At 36.1% G+C, this 23,041-nt stretch overlaps 1 protein-coding gene across 15 annotated transcripts in view; it reads left to right on the top strand.

Annotated features, from left to right (window-relative positions):
• Nucleotides 1-18,596, top strand: part of WDR37 (WD repeat domain 37) — a 138,400-nt gene extending 119,804 nt beyond the window's left edge. For 12 of the 15 annotated variants that reach the window (XM_023740139.1, XM_023740135.1, XM_023740136.1 and 9 more), the window contains 3 exons: nt 10,226-10,360; nt 10,859-10,973; nt 15,513-18,596. In XM_023740139.1, the coding sequence (XP_023595907.1) occupies nt 10,226-10,360; nt 10,859-10,973; nt 15,513-15,644 (382 nt within the window). In that variant the 3' untranslated portion in view covers nt 15,645-18,596. Of the gene's footprint in view, nt 1-10,225; nt 10,361-10,858; nt 14,958-15,512 lie in introns of those variants that run through there. The other 3 variants (XM_023740146.1, XR_002825560.1, XM_023740145.1) reach the window with 3 other exon arrangements.
• Nucleotides 18,597-23,041: the final 4,445 nt, after the last annotated feature.

Below are 23,041 nucleotides of genomic sequence, written 5' to 3'. Positions count from 1 at the left end.
ACCACTGAGTATGAGATTAACTGTGGATTTTTCATAGTCTTTTATAGTGTTGAGGAAGTTCCTTTCAGTTCAGTTTGCTGAGTGTTTTTATTGTGAAAAGGTGTTGGATTTTGTCAAATGCCTTTTCTGCATAAATTGAGATGATCATGTGGTTCTTTTCTGTAAACTGGTGTATTACATTGATTGATTTTTAAGTGTTGAACCACACTTGCATCTCTGGGATAAATCCCACTTGATCTGGGGTGTAATCCTTTTAATATGCTGTTGAGTTCAGCTTACCAGTATTTTGTTGAGGGTTTTTGTATCTGTATTCTTGGGGGATATTGGTGTGTAGTTTTGTTTGCTTGTGATGTCTTATTCTGGCTTCGGTACCAGGGTAAAGCTGGCCTCATAGAATGAGTTAGCAAATGTCCCTCCCTATTCTGTGTTCTTGAAGAGTTTGAGAAGATTTGATACTAATTCTTCTTTAAATGTTTGGTAGAATTCACCAGTGAAACCATCTGGTCCTGGACTTTTCTTTGTTGGGATGTTTTTGATTACTGATTTACTCTCCTTCCTTGTTATAGGTCTGTTGAGATTTTATTTTCTTCTTGAATCAATTTAGTCGATTTATGTGTTTCTAGGAATTTGTCCATTTCACTTAGGCTATCTAATTTGTTGGCATATAATTGTTCTTAGTATTCTCTTATAACTTTTTATTTCTATAGCATTGGTAGTAATGTCCTGCCACACCATTTCTCATTTTACTTATTTGCATCTTAATGTCTTCTTTTCTTTTTCAGTGGAGCTAAAGATTGTAAATTATGTTGATATTTTCAAAGAATCAACTTTTGGTTTCATTGATTTTATTGTTTTCCTGTTCTCTACTTCATTCACCTCTGCTCTAATCTTTATTATTTTCTCCCTTCTGATGGGTTTGGGCTTAGTTTGCTCTTTCTAGTTCTTCAAGGTGAAAGTTATGTTATTGATTTCAGATCTTCTTTTTTGATGTAGGTGTTTTACAGCTTTAAATTTCCGTCTAACACTGCCCTTGCTGCATTGTGGTATGTAATATTCTCATTTTCATTTGTCTCTGTATATTTTCTAACTTCTCTATGCTTTCTTTGTTGGCTTATTGATTGTCTAAGAGTATGTGGTTTTTTAATTTCCACATTTTTGTGAATTTTCCAGTTTTCCTTCTGTTACTGATTTCTAGTTTCTTCCATTGTAGTTCAGAGAAGATACTTTGTATAATTTCAGTATTTTTATATTTACTGAGACTGTTTTTTGAGGTTTAGTATATGGTTTATCCTGGAGAATATTCCATGTGCACTTAAGAAGAATGTATATCACGCCGTTGTTGGGTGGAGTGTTCTGTGTATGTCTGTTAGATCTAGTTGGTTTATAGTGTTGTTCATATCCTCTGTTTTCTTGTTGATCTTTTTGCTAGATGTTTTGTGCCTTATTGTAAAGGGTATATTGGTGGCTCAGACCGTTATTGTAGAACTGTCCATTTCTGTCTTCAGTTCTGTCAGTATTGGCATCATGTATTTGAGATTCTGTTGCTTGGGCATATGTGTTTATAATTGTTATATTTCCTTGAAGAATTGACTCTTTTATAAATTTATAATGTTCTTCTTTGTCTGTTGTAATGACATTTTTACTTAAAGTCTAGTTTATCTGATTTACTATAACCACTCTTTTGGTTAGACACTCTTTTCTCATTTTACCTTAGTCCTCTTTTGTGTTTTTGGATCTAAAGTGAGTCTCCTGTAGACAGCATATAAATGAATTATTTTTTAAATCCATTTTGCTTATCTCTGCTTGTTGGTTGGCAAGTTTAATCCATTTATACTAAAAGTAATTATTGATAATGAAGGATTTCTGCCATTTGGTTGTTTTCTGTATGTCTTAAATCTTTTTTGTCCCTCATTTACTCTATTCCTGCCTTTTTTGTACTTAGTTGATTTTTTTTTTAATTATGTTTTGTTTTGATTTCCTTCTTTGTCTATGTATTTTAGAAATTTTCTTTGTGGTTACCATGGGACTTACATTTAACATCCTAAATTTGTAACAATCTAGTTTGAATTGATACCAACTTAAACTCAGTAAGCATACAGAAACTCTGTTCCTATACAGCTCTGCCCCCCTCCTCATTTATGTCGTTGTCACAAGTTATATTTTTATACCTTGTTTTCCCAGTATAGATTTATAATTACTTTCTACACATTTGTCTTTTGAATCATGTAGGAAATGAAAAGTGTAGTTACAATCCAAAAATACAATAATACTGCCTTTTTTATATTTTCCCATGTAGTTACCTATACTGGAGATCTTTGTTCTTCATTCAGCTTTATGTCTTAAAAAAAAATAAAAAAGTAAACCAAACCCGTTGCTGTTGAGTCTATTCCAACTCACAGTGACTCTATCAGACAGAGTAGAACCGCCCCATAGGGTTTCCAAGGAGTGCCTGGTGGATTCGAATTGCCAACCTTTTGGCTAGCAGCTATATCTCTTAACCACTGCTCCATCTGAAGGTCTTTTAGTATTGTTTGTAGGGCAGGTATGTTGTTTTTAGGTGCCATTGAGTCAGTTCTGCCTCAGCAGCCCTGTGTACAATAGAACAAAACACTGCTCGGTCCTGTGCAATCGTCACAATCATTACTGTGTTTGAGCCCATTGTTGGAGCTACTTGTCAGTCCATCTCATTTAGGGTCTTCCTCTTTTTCACTGATCCTCTAGTTTACCAACCGTGATGTCCTTCTCCAGAGACTGGTCCCTCCTGATAATATGTCCAAACTCCGTGTGATGAAGTCTTGCCATCCTTGCTTCTAAGGAACATTCTGGCTGTGCTTCTTCCAAGACAGATTTGTTCGTTCTTTTGGCAGTCCATGGTGTATTCAGTATTCTTCAACAACACCATGATTCAAAGGCATCAATTCTTCTTCAGTCTTCTTTATTCATTGTCCAACTTTCTCATGCATATGAGGCAATTGAAAATACCATGACTTGGTTTAGGCAAAGGTGACATAATTGCTTTTTAAACACTTTGAAGAGGTCTTTTGCTGCAGATTTGCCCAGTGCAATACATTGTGTGATTTGATAACTTCTGCTTCCATGGGCATTGATTGTGGATCCAAGTAAAATGAAATTCTTGGCAACTTCAGTATTTTCTCCATTTATCACGATGCTGCTTATTGGTCCAGTTGTGAGGATTTTTGTTTTCTTTATGTTGAGGTGTAATCAATACTGAAGGCTGTGGTCTTTGATCTTCATCAGGAAGTGTTTCAAGTCCTCTTTGCTTTGAGCAAGTAAGGTTGTGTCTCCTGCATATCGCAGGTTGTTAATGAGTCTTCCTCCAATACTGATGCCCCGTTCTTCTTCATATAGTCCAGCTTCTCAGATTATTTGCTCAGCATACAGATTGAATAAGTATGGTGTAAGGATACAACCCTGATGCACACCTTTCCTTATTTGGAACCATGCAGTAGCACTTGTTCTGTTTGAATGACTGCCTCTTGGTCTATGTACAGATTCTGTATAAGCACAATTAAGTGTTCTGGAATTCCCATTCTTCGCAATGTTATCCATAATTTGTTATGATCCACACAATCGAGTGCCTTTGCCTAGTCAATAAAACACAGGTAAACGTCTTTCTTGTATTCTCTGCTTTCAACCAAGACCCGTCTCTCGTCAGCAATGATATTCCCTCATTCCCTGTCCTCTGAATTTGACTTGAGTTTCTGGCAGCTCCCTGTTAGTATACTGCTGCAACCATTTTTGAACAATCTTCTGCAAGATTATACTTGCCTGTGATATTAATGATACTGTTCCATAATTTCCGCATTCTGTTGAATCACCTTTCTTTGGAATGGTCACAAATATGGATCTCTTCCAGTTGATTGGTCAGGTGGCTGTCTTCCAAATTTCTTGGTGTAGACAAGTGAGTGTTCCCAGCATTGCATCCATTTGTTGAAACATCTCAATTGGTATTCTGTCAGTTTCTAGAGCCTTTTTTTTTTTTTGCCAATGCCTTTAGTGCAGCATGGACTTCTTCCTTTGCTACTGTCAGTTCTTGATCATATGCTTCCTCCTGAAATGGTTGAATATCAACCAATTCTTTTTGGTACAGTGACTTTGTATATTTCTTCCATCTTCCTTTGATGCTTCCTGCATTGTTCAATATCTTGCTGATAGAATCCCTCAGTATTGCAACTTGAGGCTTGAATTTTTTTCTTCAGTTCTTTCAGTTTGAGAAGTGCTGAATGTGTTCTTCCCTTTTGGTTTTCTAACTCCAGCTCTTTGTACGTTTCATTATAATAGTTTGTCTTCTCGAGCTGCCCTTTGAAATCTTCTGTTCAACTCTTCTATGTCATCATTTCTTCCATTCTTTTTAGCTGCTCTGTTCAAGAGCAATTTTCAGAGTCCCTCTGACAGGTGTTTTAATCTTTTCTTTCTTTCCTGTCTTTTTAATGATCTTTTGCTTTTTTCATGTATGGTGTCCTTGATGTCATCCCACAACTTGTCTGATACGCAATCATTAGTGTTCACTGCTTCAAATCTATTCTTGAGGTGGTCTCTAAATTCAAGTGGGATATACTCAGAGTCATTCTTTGGCTTTCGTGGACTTTTTTTAAGTTTCTTCAGCTTCAGCTTGAACTTGCGTTCTGCAGTCAGCCCCTGGCCTTGTTCTGACTGATGATATTGAGCTTCTCAATCATCTCTTTCCACAGATACAGTCAATTTGGTTCCTGTGTATTCCATCTAGCGAGTTCCACATGTATAGTCGCCGTTTATGTTGTTGAAAACAGGTATTTGCAATGAGTAGGTTGTTGGTCTTCCAAAATTCTATCATGTGATCTTCGACGCCAAGGCCATATTTTCCAACTACTGATCCTTCTTCTTTGTTTCTAACTTTCCATTCCAGGGCAGGTCTAGTAGTAATGAAATACCTCAGCTTTTGCTTATCATGGAATGGCTTAATTTCCCCCTCAGTTTTGAAGGATAGTTTTTCCAAATATAGAATCCTTGGTTGACAGTTTTTTCCCTTTGAACACTTTAAATATGTTATAGCATTGTCTTCTGGCCTCCAGGTTTCTATAATCAGCTGTTAATCTTATTAAGGATCCCTTGTGTGTATGAGTTGCTTCTCTCATGTTGCTTTTAAGATTAGCTTTTTGTCTTTGGCTTTCAGTTGTTTAATTATTATGCCTTGGTGTAGATCTCTTTGAGTTTATAATACTTGGGTGTGTACATTCATATCGTTCATCAACTTTGAAATATCTTAAAATATTCTTTCTGGCTCTTTCTCTCTCTCCTTCTTCTTCTGCAGTTCCCATAATGCATATATTGGTCCTCTTCATGATGTCTTAAGGTCCTTTAGGCCCTGTTCACTTCATTCTTTTTTCTTTCTGCCCCCCCCCATACTCAATCATATCAATTGCCCTATCTTCATGTTCACTGATTCTTCTGCTTGCCTAAATCTGCTATTAAACTTGTCTAGTGATTTTTTCATTTCAGTTATTGTACTTTTCATCTCCAGAATTTGTTTGGTTCCTTTTTATAATTTCTGTCTCTTTATTGATAATTTGTTCATGCGTTGTTTTTCTGATTTCCTTTAGCTCTTTGAACATATTTTATAGCATTTTTTAAAAAGTCTGTCTTATAATTCCAATGTCCAGGCTTCCTCGAGGATGGTTTTTGTTTGTTTATTTTGTTTCTTCAATTGTAATTATCTTGTGATTTTTTTTGGCATGTGTGTTGAAAACTAGACATTTAAATACTATGATATAGTAACTCTGGAAATCAGATTCTCCCTGTTTCCCAAACTTTGTTGTTTTTGATTGTTGACAGTTGTAGTAGTCCACTTGTTAGTGAATTTTTAAAATTATTTTTCAAAGACTGTATTCCTTACTATGTGTTGTCACTGAAATTCACCCTTAGGTTTTGTTCACTTACTGCTTTGACAGAGATTTCCTTGAATGTCAGGAGCTAAAAAAAAAAGAAAGAATCACCTCTCCTGATCTTTGTAGACTGACTCTGTGCTGGGGCTTTTCTTCAACACTTAGCCAGGCTTGCACTGCTTCTAGGGATTAGCTCAAGGTGAGAATTTAGAGTCTTTTTAGGTCTTTTCTGTGCATGTGTCTTGCACTGGGCAAGGAGTCATTATTTGAACTGGTCACTGTATTGTTTCAATAAATAGACTGATTATAGTCTAACCTGTGCAGAAGAATACTAATTTTTAATCTGTTCTCATGGTTCAGAGTTCAGGAGAGCATAGAAACAAGGCTTTTGACTTTGAACGAGGTTGTTTTCATCTATTCCAGTTGCTTTAGTTATTACCCACTTCGAGGAGACATTCAGATTTAAATCTCTAGCCCAGACCAGACCAATGTAACTGTCTTCTTGAAGTCATCTTCGCTTAGTTGTCTCACAGGCAGCTGAAATACAGTATGTCTAATACCAAACTCATGATCTGTTTCCCACCCCCAGCCTTGTCTTTTTCTTTTGTTCCCTGTTTCTGTTGTTCCCTGTCTCAGTGAATGGCCACATTGTTCACCCTGTCCCATGATCCACAAAGCTAGGACTCATTCTTGATAACTTCCTCTTCATCTCCCATATACAGTGAATATATTCTCAACAGCGTAGCCAGATTGGTGTTACCCTTCCTTCTTAAAATATTTCAGTGAGTAAAATAATAACTGCGTGTGTTTGTCTAATAAGCCAGTCTGTTTTTAAGATTTGATTTTCCTTTAAGAGTAGCTTCATATAGTAGGGGGATACTTTCCAGTTTATCTAAAAGTATATGTAATTTTATAGTATTCTAACTTATTTTTGATTTTACAATATTAACTATTTTTTTGATATATTTAAAATATGCATGGGCATTTCTGCTACAATGTGATAAATGACTGCTAGAAAACCTGAATCCTGTAAATTTGTGCACTAAAAATTATAAGACTTACGGGGAAAATAGAATCAGGGACAAGTATCTGGGGAGGCACCAGTCCAAAACCCTGGATGTGGATTGAGCTGGGGCCAGACAGTGGACAGCAGTCAAACTGGAGCCAACCTGGTCCGACTATTTCAGGTGTGGTCCTTGGACCATTCCTGTGCAGAGGGACCACTGAGCCTGTGTAACTCCACAAACCTCAAGTAAAGAGAACTGGGGTGAGGGGCAGAGGCTGTCCTGGCACAAGGGCTCAGTCCCTGGAGGCTCCTGAAGCCCAGACCAGGACATACCACTCACTCAGGACCAATGGAACTTTGGAGTGTGAATTGGTCTGCCTGTGACCAGATTAAGCCACAGAGGCACGGGTTAGGTGTTGGCGGCATCAGGCTCAGGGCTAGCCCCAGTGCCCTCCACTTCTAGGAGGTCTAAATGTACCCACTTAGAGGCTTGGGCCCGGGCTGCAATAGCAGGCTTGTCTCACAGGTACAGGGCTTGTAGAGGCCAGATTGGACTATCACATCAGGACCCCTCAGTCAGAGGAAGCTGAGGCGAGGAGAGAATTATATCCCTACAATTGGCAAAAGAGGAGGTACCTGAAATCCTAGCCCTTCCAGGCTCTAGGAATTGGTTATCAGAGCTGGAATCAGCCCCAGGGTACCAGGGTTCATTCTGTCTTCTGGGCACCGTGTGCTTGATCTCTGCAATCTCTCTCCCAGGCTCATAGGGAGGGACTACGTCTGCCGTTAGAGCTCATCATGCTACTCAGCAACCTGCTTCCTTCCAGAGCGACCCTTTCAGAAAGTCCTTTCTTAGACTGAGTTGAAATCTGCATTTGTGCTGCTGTTGTGCTGACCACACATTCACTTGATGTGGTGAAATTGCCAGGTGAACATGGCCAACGGGATAGTAACAGTGACTGTGATATTCAGGTTATAGTGAGTTCTGGGGTAGATCTGGCTGCCACACAATGGGAATCTGAACCAGCTGGAGGAGAGCCAAGATGGGGAAGGAACTGGAGATAAGGACTGAGCAGTTAGCTGCGTGATTGTGTTTGGCATTCAGCTTTTGTTGCTTGACAGTACAAAACACTTACATGCTAAAGAAAGTTAATATGAACCTGCGTGACTCCCACATTACATTCCAACCTTCGTTCCCTGTATGCCCGTTGTATATGAACTAATTCACACTACTGATACATGGCATTGTAGCAAAGCCTGTATTTCAAAATGCAGATGGACTGTGCTAAAATATTACCATTATATTAAATTCCAAATTTTTTTACTGGGGGGCACTCAGTTTTATATCATATTTTGTTGTTCGGAAGCATTATTGAAATTCCTTGATACTAGTATCCTGTCATATTTTTCTTTAGTAGCTTTGCTGGGCTCTGACAGTATATTTTTAAAAACTACGTATTAATGCAGTGGAGCTTAGTTTTAATTAGAACTTAATTCGCTGTCCATTTAAATTAAGATTTTTACAAATTGGGCCACGGTGACTAGATAGTGCTAATCACAATCAGTAGTCTGAATAGAACATAAAATCAAATTCTCATAGTACAGCTTAAGTGACAGGAACAACTGACATTTTAAATTAGAACTACTAAATTCCAAGCAATTAATGTACATGACCCCAGTTAAAGTGGATACTGGTAAATCAAATATGTAGAAACCAAATTTTTGTCCATTTAAATTTAATGATTAGTGAAGATAAGAAAAGGATATAATATTGCATTGATAGGTGGAAATTTACATGTTTGGAGTCTTGTAGGTTGATTTAAATAGCTTAGAAGAGTACTGAGAAGTATTTTAAGCCTGTGTACAGAGTTAGTTACCCAGTTTTTGTGGCCGTGAGATATAATTACAGAGCTAAGGCAGCTGGCATATGCCCCTCTGAAAAATTACTCACATGGCCAGTAATTTTGGTAAATGTGTATTGCCAACTCTGGCCTAAAATCATGTAACATCTTTATAGATGAACCAGTTGTGGCAAGGTTTGTCTAATTAATGACACCTAGTACATTGGTATGCAGTGATTAAATCCTGTTAAAGCTTGTTGAATAAATGAATGAATAAAATGAGAATTTTCCTGCATCATTAAGCAATATTCTGAAATAAAAAATAGATTCTGTTCCTTTAACTATTATTCATGACGTTGTTCATAGTTTAAAGGGTATGTACAAAAATAAGATATTCTAATCTTCAGTTAACTGAAAAATTAAGTTTATTATCACATACTTTTTATTAAACATTGCCAGTGCACACAGGGTTTATTAAATTCAGCCTTTTCTTTTTCAAATGTCATTTTATTATTTCAGTCTTAAATTTCTTCTCCCATGTGATTTTTTTCTTTCCTTACGACAATGGGTGGTGACTTTCCATTGATTGAGAAGATAGCATTGCTAATTAACTTATACAACCATTATAACAGACTTTAGCAGGTAGAAAGATTACAATTTTCCTTTAAATTTTTTGATTAAGTTTCTTCAAAGATGATCAGTGGCATCTGAATGATGACATTTCTCCTTGCTGATATTTTTAATCTAATTTTACCATTAATTAGAATATTTAATATACTTACCACTATGTTAAATACAGTATATTTTCTAAATTTCAAGAGTAAAGTTTATGAAATAGTTGAAATAACTAAAGGAGACTTTTTTTTTCCGCTTTACTCTTCTCGTTTTTACGGTACTTTTGAGCTTTAGCGTATGATTCTGCATCCCTTCTGTTCCATGCCCTCCCCTAGCAGTTAAGTTTTATTTCAGAATTTGATCTAAAAGAGAAGTATTATCTTGAATTATATAAACAGACAGGTTCCAAGAATGTCTCTGGAATTTTCTCAATGTTCTGATTACAGAGATTGAAAGTTGCGGTTGGAATAGTTTTTTTTTTTTAATATTCCGCTATCAGACACAAATGTATAGAAATTTTGGCAGATTCTGTCTAATCCATATTTTTCTGGTAACTTCTCTTTGCTCATTGCCTGAATGTAGAATAGAATGGACTGTATTTTTCTAATGTACCACCAGGGTTCCTTCAAGCAGATATTAGGTGTACTTAATTGGAAATATTTATTATGCACATGTATGGAGAGTTTTTAAGCAGTTGAGAACAGTTGCAGAATAGAAGACACCTATAAAGCTTCTTCCACATCCCCAACATCATTTGCACCTACCTCGCCAGAGTTTCTGAAAATATCACTGTGTTTGTTGTGTAATGTTGAGAGGATTCATGTTAGTATGCTGGAGCTTCACCTTCCAGGCTTCTGACTCCTGCTGTCTTTTACTTCTAGCACTGTGACCTCCGCTGTGTTTACTGTGGGAGATAATGTTGTTTCAGGCAGTGATGACCGCACTGTGAAAGTTTGGGATTTAAAAAATATGAGATCTCCAATTGCAACTATTCGTACAGACTCTGCCATTAACAGGTAAAATAAAGCTAGTCATTACACAAAGTATTTAACTTGCATAATAGACCTGAAATGGTTCGTAGTATTTCCATGTCTTATCTATGTAAATTGAGTGTTTAATTGATATAGCCTTGGGAAAAATGGCTTAGCTCCTGGTAAAATGTATTTTATCAATCCTCTAATGCAAATTCAGTGATTAAGTATAAAATCAGGTTGGTGTAGTATGCTTTGTAAGAAAAGAATAAGCCGTGTATGGCCATATGTAAGTATCAAGTAATATATGCATGTCTGTGTTGTGAGTATATGTGTGTGGGTGTCTGCGTGTATATTTTATAGTTACGTATAAGTAATTTGATTCCTTTATTTTAATGCCATGGTTAGATAATGCCTGCAATTTGATCATGTATTTGCCTTGAAATGTGAATAATATTAAACAGCCTACTGCATCATTACTTGTAAACCCAAAAACTTGTGTTCACTGTTTAAGCATAACCAACTTTTGTCTCCTCTTTGCAGGATTAATGTATGTGTTGGCCAAAAAATCATTGCCCTTCCACATGACAACCGACAAGTTAGATTATTTGATATGTCAGGAGTGCGATTAGCAAGGCTTCCTCGAAGCAATAGACAGGTAACAGAATTATTTTTGTTTGTAAGACTTAGAATATACATTCATAAAGGAAGTTAGAGAAGAACCTGGCATTTTATATGTTAGATCATGATAGTCTAAAAAAAATATAATGTGACCCACATATATAACATTAATTTTTCTAGTAGCCGTATTAAAAAAATGAAGAAATGGGAGGAATTAATTTTAACAGTACACTTTATTTAGCCAGATATTTTCAAAATAATGTCAACATGTAACCAATATAAAAGAATATTTCAGATATTTTACATTCTTATTTTCAGACTATGTCTTTGAATGCTTACTTCTTATTGGAAATACTTGATCTGTATTTAGAGATCATAAACTGTTAAGTTGGAAAAATAGTTACACACCCAAGATGTTCCAAAGCTACTTAAAAGTTTCCCATTAATTAAATAAAACTATCATTTTTTAAGTTTAAATTTAAATTAATTAAGATTAGAAATTCACTCCTAGTCATGCTTCAGGATCTCGATGGCACATGTATATTGGAAAGCACAGCCTTAGAGAGTTTCAGTTGGATTTGTAGAAACTAGAAATACTTTAAGTAGTTAATATAATAAAGCAGGACCAGTATTATGCATAGATTGGTGGTAGCTTAAGTAGCTCTTTAAGAAAGGATCCCTGCCTCCACACCAATCAAAAAACTCCTTTCAGGTTGTCACTGACAAGAAGGAATTCCATTTTAAATGCTGCTTTTGAATGGGTTAAGGGATTGATTGTTCCTTGTTAAAATAGAAATTCTTCAGAAGATGTACTGTGGGAGAGCTAGCCGTATTGTACATTAGGAGATGTAGTGTGGGAGAGCTAGCCATGTTGTACATTAGGAGATGTTGTGTGGGAGAGCTAGCCATGTTGTACATTAGGAGATGTCGTGTGGGAGAGCTAGCCATGTTGTACATTAGGAGATGTGTGGGAGAGCTGGCTGTATTATACATCAGGTCGGCGTTTCTCGAAGAATGGTGTTTAGACCACCCCCGTCACAGTGACCTAGAATGCTCAGTAAGAATTCTGATTTCTTGGCACCAGCTCAGACCTACTGGATCATAATCTCTGAAGGTGTTGCCTGGGAATCTGCCTTTTAAATAAATCCCCTGGGTGATTCTGATGTACTTTGAAGTTTGAGAGCCAAAGTCCTGGAGTGAATGAGTTTATTGGCTTTTTTCATTGATAGCTAATTGATATAAATGTAGTAAATAAAAACACCTCTACCTGTCAAGGCAGTGTTTCTCCAGATTTTTGTGGAGAATTGATTCCCACAACATGATCACTCTTTCCTTTTTTTCCTTTTATCTTCTCTGAATGTCTTCTTAAGATCTGTGTGATGAAAAGCCAGTGAATTCCTTTATTTTTAAATGAATGCATCCCCTGATCTGCCAGTCAGTTGTGTGTGTTTGGGAGGGGGGGTACATGCATACCTCTGACCAGTCACTTTTCAGCCTTTCTTTTTAATACAACATTCTCTACCAGTGACACGCCTTTACATCTGCTGCTCTGTTGATTTCCACCAGTTGTAATTTCACTGTGTCAAGCCTCAAAGTACATTTCATAGTTCTGCAATATATTCTTACTTCAAAAACTGTAGACCAAGGGTAGTTAAGTAGATAGATTTGTCACCAGCATAGCAACACCTTTTATTTAAGTGACATCAGGTTCCTGAAAAATGTCTTTCCTTAGTACAAGGATGTTTCAGCCAATCTTCTCTTTAACCGTTCATAAGTGCCCTGTTAGTTATCTTTTTATTCAAATTCACACCATAGAAAAATTGCTTATGAAATTATTTTAAGTAACTAAAAACTTTCACAATCCCTGACAAAGCCATGTATTGACTTGTCCAGGAGAATTTTTTAATATTCTGCAAACTGCCAAGTATCACTGATGTATCATCTAAGCTGCATCTTTAGCACAATAAAATGTTTCTATTTAAATGTTCTCTATCTGTGTAAATTGCTATGCAACATTGAAAGTTTGCATTTTGAAACAAAAATTTATAAGAATTTATGTGACTTCTATTACTTAGAGAATATTTTCCTCATGAAAATAGAGTTCTAAGTTGTTGTTTGTGGTCCTGATATAGACTATTTCATGTTTAACTTTTTCTGACATTCAACCTTGTTGAAATCGTAGAATTCTGTTGTGGTACATGAAATAGACTAATGAATTAACAGTTAACTTCACTGTGAACTTGTAACACATCTTCAGAGAAATAAATTTTTCAGTGTTAAAAAACCACGGCTAGAAATCATTGGCTTATGTCATTCTAGCTTCTTTCAGTTGACAGATTTTAAAAGAGAAAAAGGCAAAAACAAAAACACTGATTTGAAGTTTTGGTAGCTAGAGTGAATGGGACCAACAAAGTATTTTAATTTAAAATGGTATTACTTTTGGGAAAGTATAAGTCACATTTCCTAAAAATTTGTTTCAAGGAAAGCAAGCTCTATAGAATATTAAGAGGAATTACAAGGGTGGGGAAAAAAAAAAAAAGCTCTGTGATCCAGTAACTTTGTGAAATGTAGGTTTAAACAAACTTAAACAGAATTCTTTATTGAGGGCCTCTCAGAGCCTTTATTCTGCTAATGCCCATTGTGACTCTCCTAGAAAGCTGTTGGATCATCATCTCTGGGAAGATGATGATCTACGATACTATGTGAGCACACCTAGGACATTAGATGAAAGTGTTGACTTATAAAACAAGAGATTTAGCTCCCACGTTTGCTACTATTTTGTTTTTTGTTTGCTTATTTTACTAACTTCCTGGAGGTTCCATATGGTCTTTTCCCCTACGCATTTATTAAGTAGCTGAGTCCAGTGTTTCTACAATGAAAATCTTGAGTTTCTAATTTTTAAATCATTCTTGTACAGAGGCCTGGATTACTGCCCAACTAAATTAATGAAGGTGTTGTTTATTCTTTTTATTTAGGCTATTGACAAAGACGTAATACAAGATAACTTTTGTTACCCTTTGTTACGTGGCCTTCCTTGCTCGCAATAATTATATTTTTGTGGCCTGTCCTAATTCTCTCTCCAAATGTATGAGAACGTCTTTATATTTGAATGGTTTTACAGGGGAGATTTTGTAGCATTCTTTGGAGTATTTCTTTTACTTACTAAATTTCTGTCAGTTTTTCTTAATTCTAATTCTTGTACTTTATTTAATGATATAATAACAATAGCATGTTACAGTCGTCATAGTAATTTAGAAAATATGAATAAGTCCTAAGGCATTACTTGCAGACATGCTTAATGCATTAAGTTAAATGCTTGCATGCATGTGCACACACAGATGTACTAAATATTTAACACTGTAAATATTGTCAAATATTTTGCAATTATTTTTCCAGCATTCCAGTATTTAACCAAGATTCTTGAAGTTGGCAGGAATCTACTTGAAAGGTCATTTATTTGGGTACCAAATGTATTTTTCTGATTCCTTTATTACCTGAACCAATTATTTGTTAAAATGGTATTTGAGATCCTTGAGTGAATTTTATTTAATTTACCCCCAAATGTCATCTAGCTTTGTTTATTTATTCAAAAATTTCAAATTGATTACTTTTTCTATCTGGCTGTAATCTTACTTTCTTAAAGAATTTAAAAATATTTTTGATATGAGTCTTATTAGATTTATTATGTGTTTCAATCCCATTTTATTTAAGCTTTTCCACCAATACATTACTTAAAGCCCCCATTGCCATTCTCATTTCGGGTTCACTTGGATTAATCATTTTTATTATTTTATTTCTTTCACTTTGAGTTATATAGTTGTTAATTTGGTTGAGGCTTTATATTTCATGGGGGAATATGTTTTCAGAATTGTTGTCGGGGAATATGTTTTCAGAATTGTTGTCGGGTGCTGTCATGTTGGTTCCGACTCATAGTGATCCTGTGTATAACAGAACGAAACACTGCCCAGTCCTGTGCCATCCTTACAATCATTGCTATGCTTGAGCCCATTGTTACCAATCCATCTCACTGAAGGTCTTTGTCTTTTTCTCCGACCCTCTGCTTTACCAAGCATGATGTCCTTCTCCAGGGACTGATCCCTCCTGATAACATGTCCAAAGTACGTGAGATGAAGTATCGCCATCCTCGCTTCTAAGGAGCATTCTGGCTCTACTTCTTCAAGAGAGATTTGTTTGTTCTTCTACAAGTCCATGGTATATTCAGTATTCTTCGCCAACACCATGATTTAAAGGCATCAACTCTTCTTCAGTCTTCTTATTCACTGTCCAGCTATCGCAAGCGTCTGAGGCAATTGAAAATACCATGGCTTGGATCAGGCTCACTTTAGTCCTTAAGCTGACATGTTTGTTTTTTAACACTTTAAAGAGGTCGTTTGCAGCAGATTTGCCCAGTGCAGTACTTTGTTTGATTTTTTGACTGCTGCCTTCCATGGTCATTGATTATGGATCCAAGTAAAATGAAATCCTTGACAACTTCAGTATTTTCTCCATTTATTATGGTGTTGCTTATTGGTTTTCAGCATAATGCACTAATTTTGGTTTGTCTGATTTTTAATAGGGCCATAGAAGAATGGTATGCTGCTCAGCTTGGAGTGAAGACCACCCCATCTGCAATCTGTTTACTTGTGGGTTTGATAGGCAAGCCATTGGCTGGAACATAAACATCCCTGCATTGTTACAAGAAAAATAAGAGAGCTGATATTCCTTTGTTTCATTGTTTGCCATGGGCCTTTAACTGGTGCAGACTTTTCTGCATAACAATCTGCCATTTTTGTGAGAGTTTGAGTGCTTTATATATTCTTTTCACATTGTACCCAGTTTGCATGAAATGTACAGAAAAATGTGTGATCATATTTTTTCCTTATTTTTGTCTTGTGTATGACCTTTTGTATATTGACGTCTTCTAGTCAGTAGAAATGAAGTTCACTTCCCATGTAGCACTTCAAATGCTCATGAGTCATTCAGCGTTTGACAGATGAACATTAGGGCATTACATTTGTGTGAATCAAATGTGAAACCTATATACTTATTATGAGGAATATAGTAGTCTGTTGCATTTTCTGGAATAATTATACATATCTACCTTGTGTTGAAAAGATTGCAGAGCTAAATTTGAGTTGGATAATGAATGGTAGTGATGATCAAAGATTTCATGTTTACCTTCCCTATGAAGTTTTAGCATATGCCATTGTGTAATCAACTTCAACTCTAATTTCTATTATAGTTGTGTAAAAATAACCTGGATTTCATAAGTTTAAAAGAAAAATAGCATAGAATGTTGAGTTTCCAACATTTGGAGAGTTTCTTTTGAAAAGAAAAAATTTTCTGCTCTTTTTATAGAAAATCATTTCAATCTCCTACAGTCTCATATTAGCAAATTCTAAAATATAATGATTCTAATCACTGAAATATATTGCAGTAAAAGTTAAAGCACTTTAGTTTATAGCTATGGTTATAAACAGTTTATAAAAGTTTCAAATGACTTATCCATTGAATGTGACTTGACCTTTGTAAGAAGGACCTGCTACCTGAAACAAAATCTTATTTATTTTCTACACCTTTGGTTTGCATATTTCTAAATGAGTTCACTTCCTTGGTGGTATTTGAGAGCCAACAATGCAAATAAATGAGTACTACCTCGACAATAAATGTATTTGGAAAGCTTTGGAGTTTCACTGTTGCCTAGTTAAAGCACTTTTGATTTATAGCTGGAATATTGACTTCAGTTTAGAAGGCAAGAAAGACAATCACAACAAATGTATCCTGATGGTAAAAGGTTCATCAGTTAGGCTAATAAGGTCACAACCACAACAAGTTTAAGTCATAGGTCACAAGATGCTCTTGTCTTCAGTAGCTGGGACACCTGTCAGTGCCAGTCCTACTATTGTGTACACAAGCCTACTCTTGCCTTCTTAGAAGTTACTGTTCATCTGATACTTGTCAGTTAATGTTTCTTATTGATTTACAGTTTTGATAAAGAGACATCTCAGTATATTGCCCCTCGTATTCTTAACCCTTTAAATATGTTCATTTGGAGACTGATCACTTGGAGAGGCACAAGAAGGTGATGTTTAAAACTATCATGAATGCCCTCCCCCTCCACTTCACTGTGTTTTCTCATGTCAGTGGTGACACAGGAGGTTACAGGAGCTGGTGATTGGTAGAAGCCATTTGGTAAGGTGTAGTATTAAATAGAACTTTCAAGGTGTCCGTCAGTGGAGCTTAGCAAGAGTGAAAAACTGCCTTATTTATTGGCACATTTTGCTTAAGTCATGTAGTAGCTAATACTAGGAATTTAGGAGCTAAAGCATTCGAATAATTCTGAACTGATTTGTACAGGACTGGAAGGGAAGAAGGGACCCAAAATAACCAATACAGAGTAGAGGTTGCTAACTACGGGGCAAACAACACGTGTTTTAGAGTAATTTTATTTTTAAAGCTCAGAATGTTGTATTTCTAAAGTCTGACATTTTATGGTCACCGACCACAGTTTTTGAGAACTGAAGTCAAGCTTGCCACTAAGATGGATTAGAATTTCACTTTCAGCCACTGCTCTTCTAAGTGTGTTTTGCTTGATGGAGTTCTGTGCTATTATCAAGATACTTGCTGTGGCCTAATTTTATCTTATAATGAACTGTCTTATTGCCATGTCTCCTCTCATTTCACTGCTGTTCAAAGGAATGAGCATAAGATGACTTCTGAATGAGAAACTGCAGAAACCATGTTCTTAGGTTTGTTGTTTCATCTTATTTGGAAAGTTCAGGTACCTTAGAAGCATTGTTAGGAACATTAAAAAAGCGTAGACAAATAACGAAGTCAAACTTAAAAACTAAATTATCTGCAAGATTTTAAAATTTTGTGAAGCTTTTAAAAATATATATATTCATGATGGCCATTTAGTTCTGTGCAGACTACCCTTCACTGCCGATAGCTGCTCCCCTTCCTGTCACCAACTAGAGGGACCAACCTCTGACGCCAGAAATGAGTCTCTTCACTCATTTTCACTGCGGGTGGACAAACCCTAATGGTGCTAGAGCAGAGTTCTCAGGAGCAGGATGATATTTACTGTTAATTACTATGTCATCTTCTAACTTGATTTTATTCAATTGCTACTTGTGGCCATGTATGTTATTTTCAGCAAGTCATAAAGGAGATTGGGAATAGTGATTTTTTTTGTGTGTGTGTGTATGTGTGTGGCTACAATTACGTCACGTTATCAGTCACATGTGATATCATTTGAAATAGTGTTTTGAAACGGGAACAGTTTTGTCCTATATGCTGACTCATCCAGAATCTCATTTAATAATGGAAGGAAAATGTGTGGTAATTGAAAAATGTGTATTGATACAGAATTTCATTTGAGATACATTGTTTGAGACAAAGCAACATTCTTTTTCTCAGCCACTGCACATCAATTTTTGTAAAGTCTAAATTCTGTATATATTTTGGGATCTGAAGAATCCTTTGTAAATCATTTGTTGCTTAAATCTGTGAAAAGTAAGTTTCTTTGGGAGAAAAAGTATGCATTTATAAGTCTTAAGTGGAATTAGTTGTTTTTATTGTATTGATGTAATTGTTTTTTAAGTGTTCAGTGTCTTCATTGCAATATGAAATTCATTAAAACATCCATGTTCCATAATTATTCTTATGAAAGTTTTATGTTATTGGGAGACTTTTATTATTTTTTACTTACTTTTTCATGCTTTGCTTTGGTGAAACATTATTAATGGCTACCTAAATATCACAATGACATAGAAATTGGACAAATTAATTACAATATTGCTTGTTGGAAGAATTTTCATTATGGAATGAAAAATTATATTTCCTATCCAGCTATATTCTAAAATTAAATATTATATAATTATGCTTCTTCATCTGCTACCACCCTCTCCCCAAAATTTCTGAAGGGGTTAACAATTAGGCATAATACCGGCTTTTGGTAAAATTCCTCTGTGTATCAAAAAACTCTTGTACTGTTCTTATTACAGTTAAGCTTGTTTGAAAGTAAAAAAAAGTACAGTTATAGAAAGCAGTCATCATTTTCTGTGGGAGAATGCAAATCAAGATTGACAGTGACGATTTGAACATCATTATATTCTTCCAACGAAGCATTATGGTTAAAGAAACTTCAGGAGGTATTAAAATGCTACTGGATATCTTCTGGCTTGTCAGTGGCTCATTTTTCAGACTAGTAAAGAGCCCTGAATTGCATAGGCATTCAGAGGACATGCAGTCCCCAAAGAGTAGAAATTTTTCCACTGATTATTTAACTTGCTTACCTTACTCTTCACATAGCATGTGATTATTGCCTAAATTTTGTTACTACACCTTTAATTACAGATAAAAGTTCACATGCTATTATTATGGAGACTCAAGACTTGTATTGCTGTAATTTCATCAGAATGCCTGTAAGACATCTGTCTCACCACACATAAATTTTATTAGCTTTCCTCTAATAATTTAGAAATTTAAAAATTATTTCAAAATAATTGGGAACCCCCCAGTTGTTATGTGAAATATATAAATATGGTCCATATGATAGTGGGAAGAAGCTAAAATTGCAATAATAAAGTATTGTGTAATTTAAAATATTATTACAATAGCTTTTGTTAAGCATCTTTTGGTCAAAATGAAAATGGATTTTTGGAGCTATAAGAGCTGTTTGAGATAGACAAATCATACAGTTTCTTACGGGCCCACTTATGGCTTGTGGATTGAGATAGAGAATGAGGGAATGACTAAGTAATTTGGTCGAGGAGTCTTGTCTAAGGAGGTGACATTTAAACTGACATCTAAAGGTTGATAAGGTGTCATGGGAAGGAGGGGAGACAGAAGAGGGAAGAGAACAGTCCCAGGCAGGGATACCACCACATGCAAGAACCTTGGGGTGGGAGAACTTGGCTCATTCTGGGACTGAAATAACAGCATGACAAGAGTGCAGGGCAGGGGATGAGGGCCCAAGGGAAGGTTGGGTGATAGCCAGGCACCATATCATACGGACCTTGGAAAGAATATGGGTTTTATTCTCTGTGTATTGCAGAGCCATCAGAGCAATTTCAGCAGGGAAGTGACTTAAAGGCCACTCTGCCTTGTGGGGAGGGACTGGAGAGAGTGAAGATTAGAAGTAGGGAGACTGGGTAGTAATCCTTGTGAAAGGTGGTGGTTGCCAGGACTGTGTTGGCAGTGAGGATTGAAGTTTAGAGGATGGATTTGAGATATGTTTTGGAGGTAGAACAGGCAGTTCTTGCTGGAAGGAAGGGTTCTTTATTCTACGATTCAGAATGCATGTATGAAAAATGCTGTTATTAAATGTGCAGCTTTGACTGTACAGACATTCCTTATTATATCCAAAGGATGTTTTAAGCAATGACAACCTAAAATGAATAAGGATTTTTTTCCCTTAAAAAAATTAATAAAGGAATGTGTTAGGAAATTTCAGTCACACTCTAGAGACATTAAATTTAAATTAAAAAGAAAACATAGTTGCTTTTGAGCTGATTTTGACTCATGGCAACTGCATGTGTGTCAGAGTACTGTGCTCCATAGGGTTTTCAACAGCTAAGTTTTTCAGAAGTAGATTGGCCTTTCTTACCAAGTGCCTCTGGGTGGACTCCAGCCTTCAACCTTTGGGCAGCCAAGCACATTAACTGTACCACCCAGTTACCACCCAAATTTGTTATCTTATTTGAATTTATATACTTATGTACTGATAGGCTGTTTTGTCTCCACCACTCCAACACTATCACTCTCTCAGACTGCTTTGGGGCCTTGCGTCTGGCCCTCATCCACATGGTCACTGTAGGAGTGCTCATTGTATCTGATTGCCACTGAAGCAGACTGCCACATCTTTCTCCTGAGGATTGGTTGGTGGGTTGAAGTGCCAACCTTTTGGTTAGCAGTCAAGCGCTTAAACACTGCACCATCAGGGCTTTTCATTTGTCCTCAGCTGATTGGTGAGGGGTGAGAGGGTGCACCTAACCCAAGCTGGGCCAATGAGGATTCTTCCTTGAAAATTTTGGAACTTGAACTGAGAACGTCAGTCTCTCCAGTAGGTCGTAAAAAATTGTAAGCCCAGGAATTGTCAGTGGCCATGTTTTTTAATTTGAGAGAAAATGTGAAGTGCTTCAAAGTGCTAAGAGAATAACTAGAATGTGTCCTCAGCAAAGCTATCTTTTAAGAATGAATGTGAAATAAGATACTTAAGGATAAACGAAAAGTTTTTACTAGTAGACTTTCCTTACTGAAACTTCTTAAGGAGATACTGTAAAAATAAGAAAAATTCAAGAAGGCATACTGACAGAAAGTTGTCAAAATACCAACAAGTATCTATGTAAAAAACAGGTCTGATTGCAGTTAGTGATTTAAATGTCTTTTATTGTCTGGGTGAGGGATTGAAATATTGATTGATCTTGTTTAAGCAGTTAAATATGTAAAGTAAAATCTCAAGGGAAACTACTAAACACATGTGCTCACGCACACAGGCATACACTGGAAATAGAAAAGAAACTAGTAAAGGTGGTGACCTGTAGGGGGATTGGGAAATGTAAACATGAACTGGGTGGAAGTGACTCCTTTTATTGTATTTGTTTTTATTTTAGAACCATTGAGATGTATTATCTAGTACCTGAAAAGTTAACATTTTATGCTAACAAAAAAACATATAAAGTACCTAGGGAGAAAAAATATGAAAAAAAATAAAAAGAGGTTGGAAATCATCCATGGGAATATTTTCAAACTTTAACAAAGATATTAAAGAAAATTTAAATAAAATGAGAGATACACCATGCTTAATAATTAGTAAATAAACTTTTTGCCTTTGAGTCAATTTAGACACATGGCAACCCCATATGTTACAGAGTAAAACTGGTCTGTAGGGTTTTCTTGGCTATAATCTTTCCAGAAGCATATTGCTAGGCCTTTCATATTGTAAAAATGTCAGTGCTCCCCATAGTAATAAGTAGACTCAATGCAATTCCAATCCAAATCACCTCAGAGTTTCTTGAAGATTTTGACAATGTGATTCCTAAACTTATTTGAAAGAGCAAAGGCTAGGGTTAACAAGGTACTCGAGAAAAGAGAAAGAGGAAAAGGAGAAAGGAACAAAATTGATCAGGCTATAGTAATTAAAGTGTGGTATAGGCATAGAAATAGAACAATGGACCCATGGAACCAAAAAACAACAATGAGTTTGGTCCCTACCCCAGACCAAGAAAAATCAATTTCAGGTGCATTAAATATTAAAGGAAAAACATTTTAAAAGAAAATATATGTTAATATCTTTATGCTCTTGGATTTATTAAATTACCAAAAATGTATTAACTATACAAGAAAAGATTAATTCAGCTATATTAAAATTAAAAAGATTTTGTTCATTATAGGACACTTTGTTGTTGTAACTAGCTGTCAGATCAACTTCAACTCATGGTGAATTCATGTATAACAGAATGAAACTACCCTGTCCTGTGCCATCCTCATGATCATTGGTATGTTTCAGTCCATTGTGGCTAATTTGTCAATCCATCTTACTGAAGATTTTCCTCATTTTCACTGATGTTCTACTCTACCAAACTTTATGTTCTTTTCTAGCAATTGGTCTTTCTTGATGATGTGGCCAAAGTAAATGAGCTGAAGTCTCACCATCCTCACTTCTAAGTAACATTCTGGTTGTATTTCCTCTAAGACTGATTTGTTTGTTTTTCTGGCAGTGCACAGTATATTCAATCTTTTTCACCAACACCACGATTCAAATGCATCAATTCTTGTCTTTTTCATTGTGCAGCTTTCACATGTATATGAGGTGATTGAAAAGACCATGGCTTGGGTCAAATGCACCTTAGTCATCAAAGTGACATCTTTGTGAAGGGGAAACAAGCCTTGCAAGGCTGAACTTGAGTGCCAGCATGTAGTCCGCCAGCTCACTACAGTTTGCATTCTTATGTAAGCCCCTGGCATGGAGCCACTGTCAGCCACCACCACTATAAAACCTCTGCCCTCCCATTACAGGGTGTGGAGATCTGCTTTGGTGCTTCAGCCACCAAGAACCACTGCTTTTTATGTAGGTCTCCCTAATATACTCCTTTACTGCCA

The sequence above is a fragment of the Trichechus manatus genome, unplaced genomic scaffold (assembly GCF_000243295.1).
Source record: "Trichechus manatus latirostris isolate Lorelei unplaced genomic scaffold, TriManLat1.0 scaffold00149, whole genome shotgun sequence".
NCBI classification, from domain to species: domain Eukaryota; kingdom Metazoa; phylum Chordata; class Mammalia; order Sirenia; family Trichechidae; genus Trichechus; species Trichechus manatus.
This window is presented reverse-complemented; position numbering and strand designations above follow the sequence as displayed.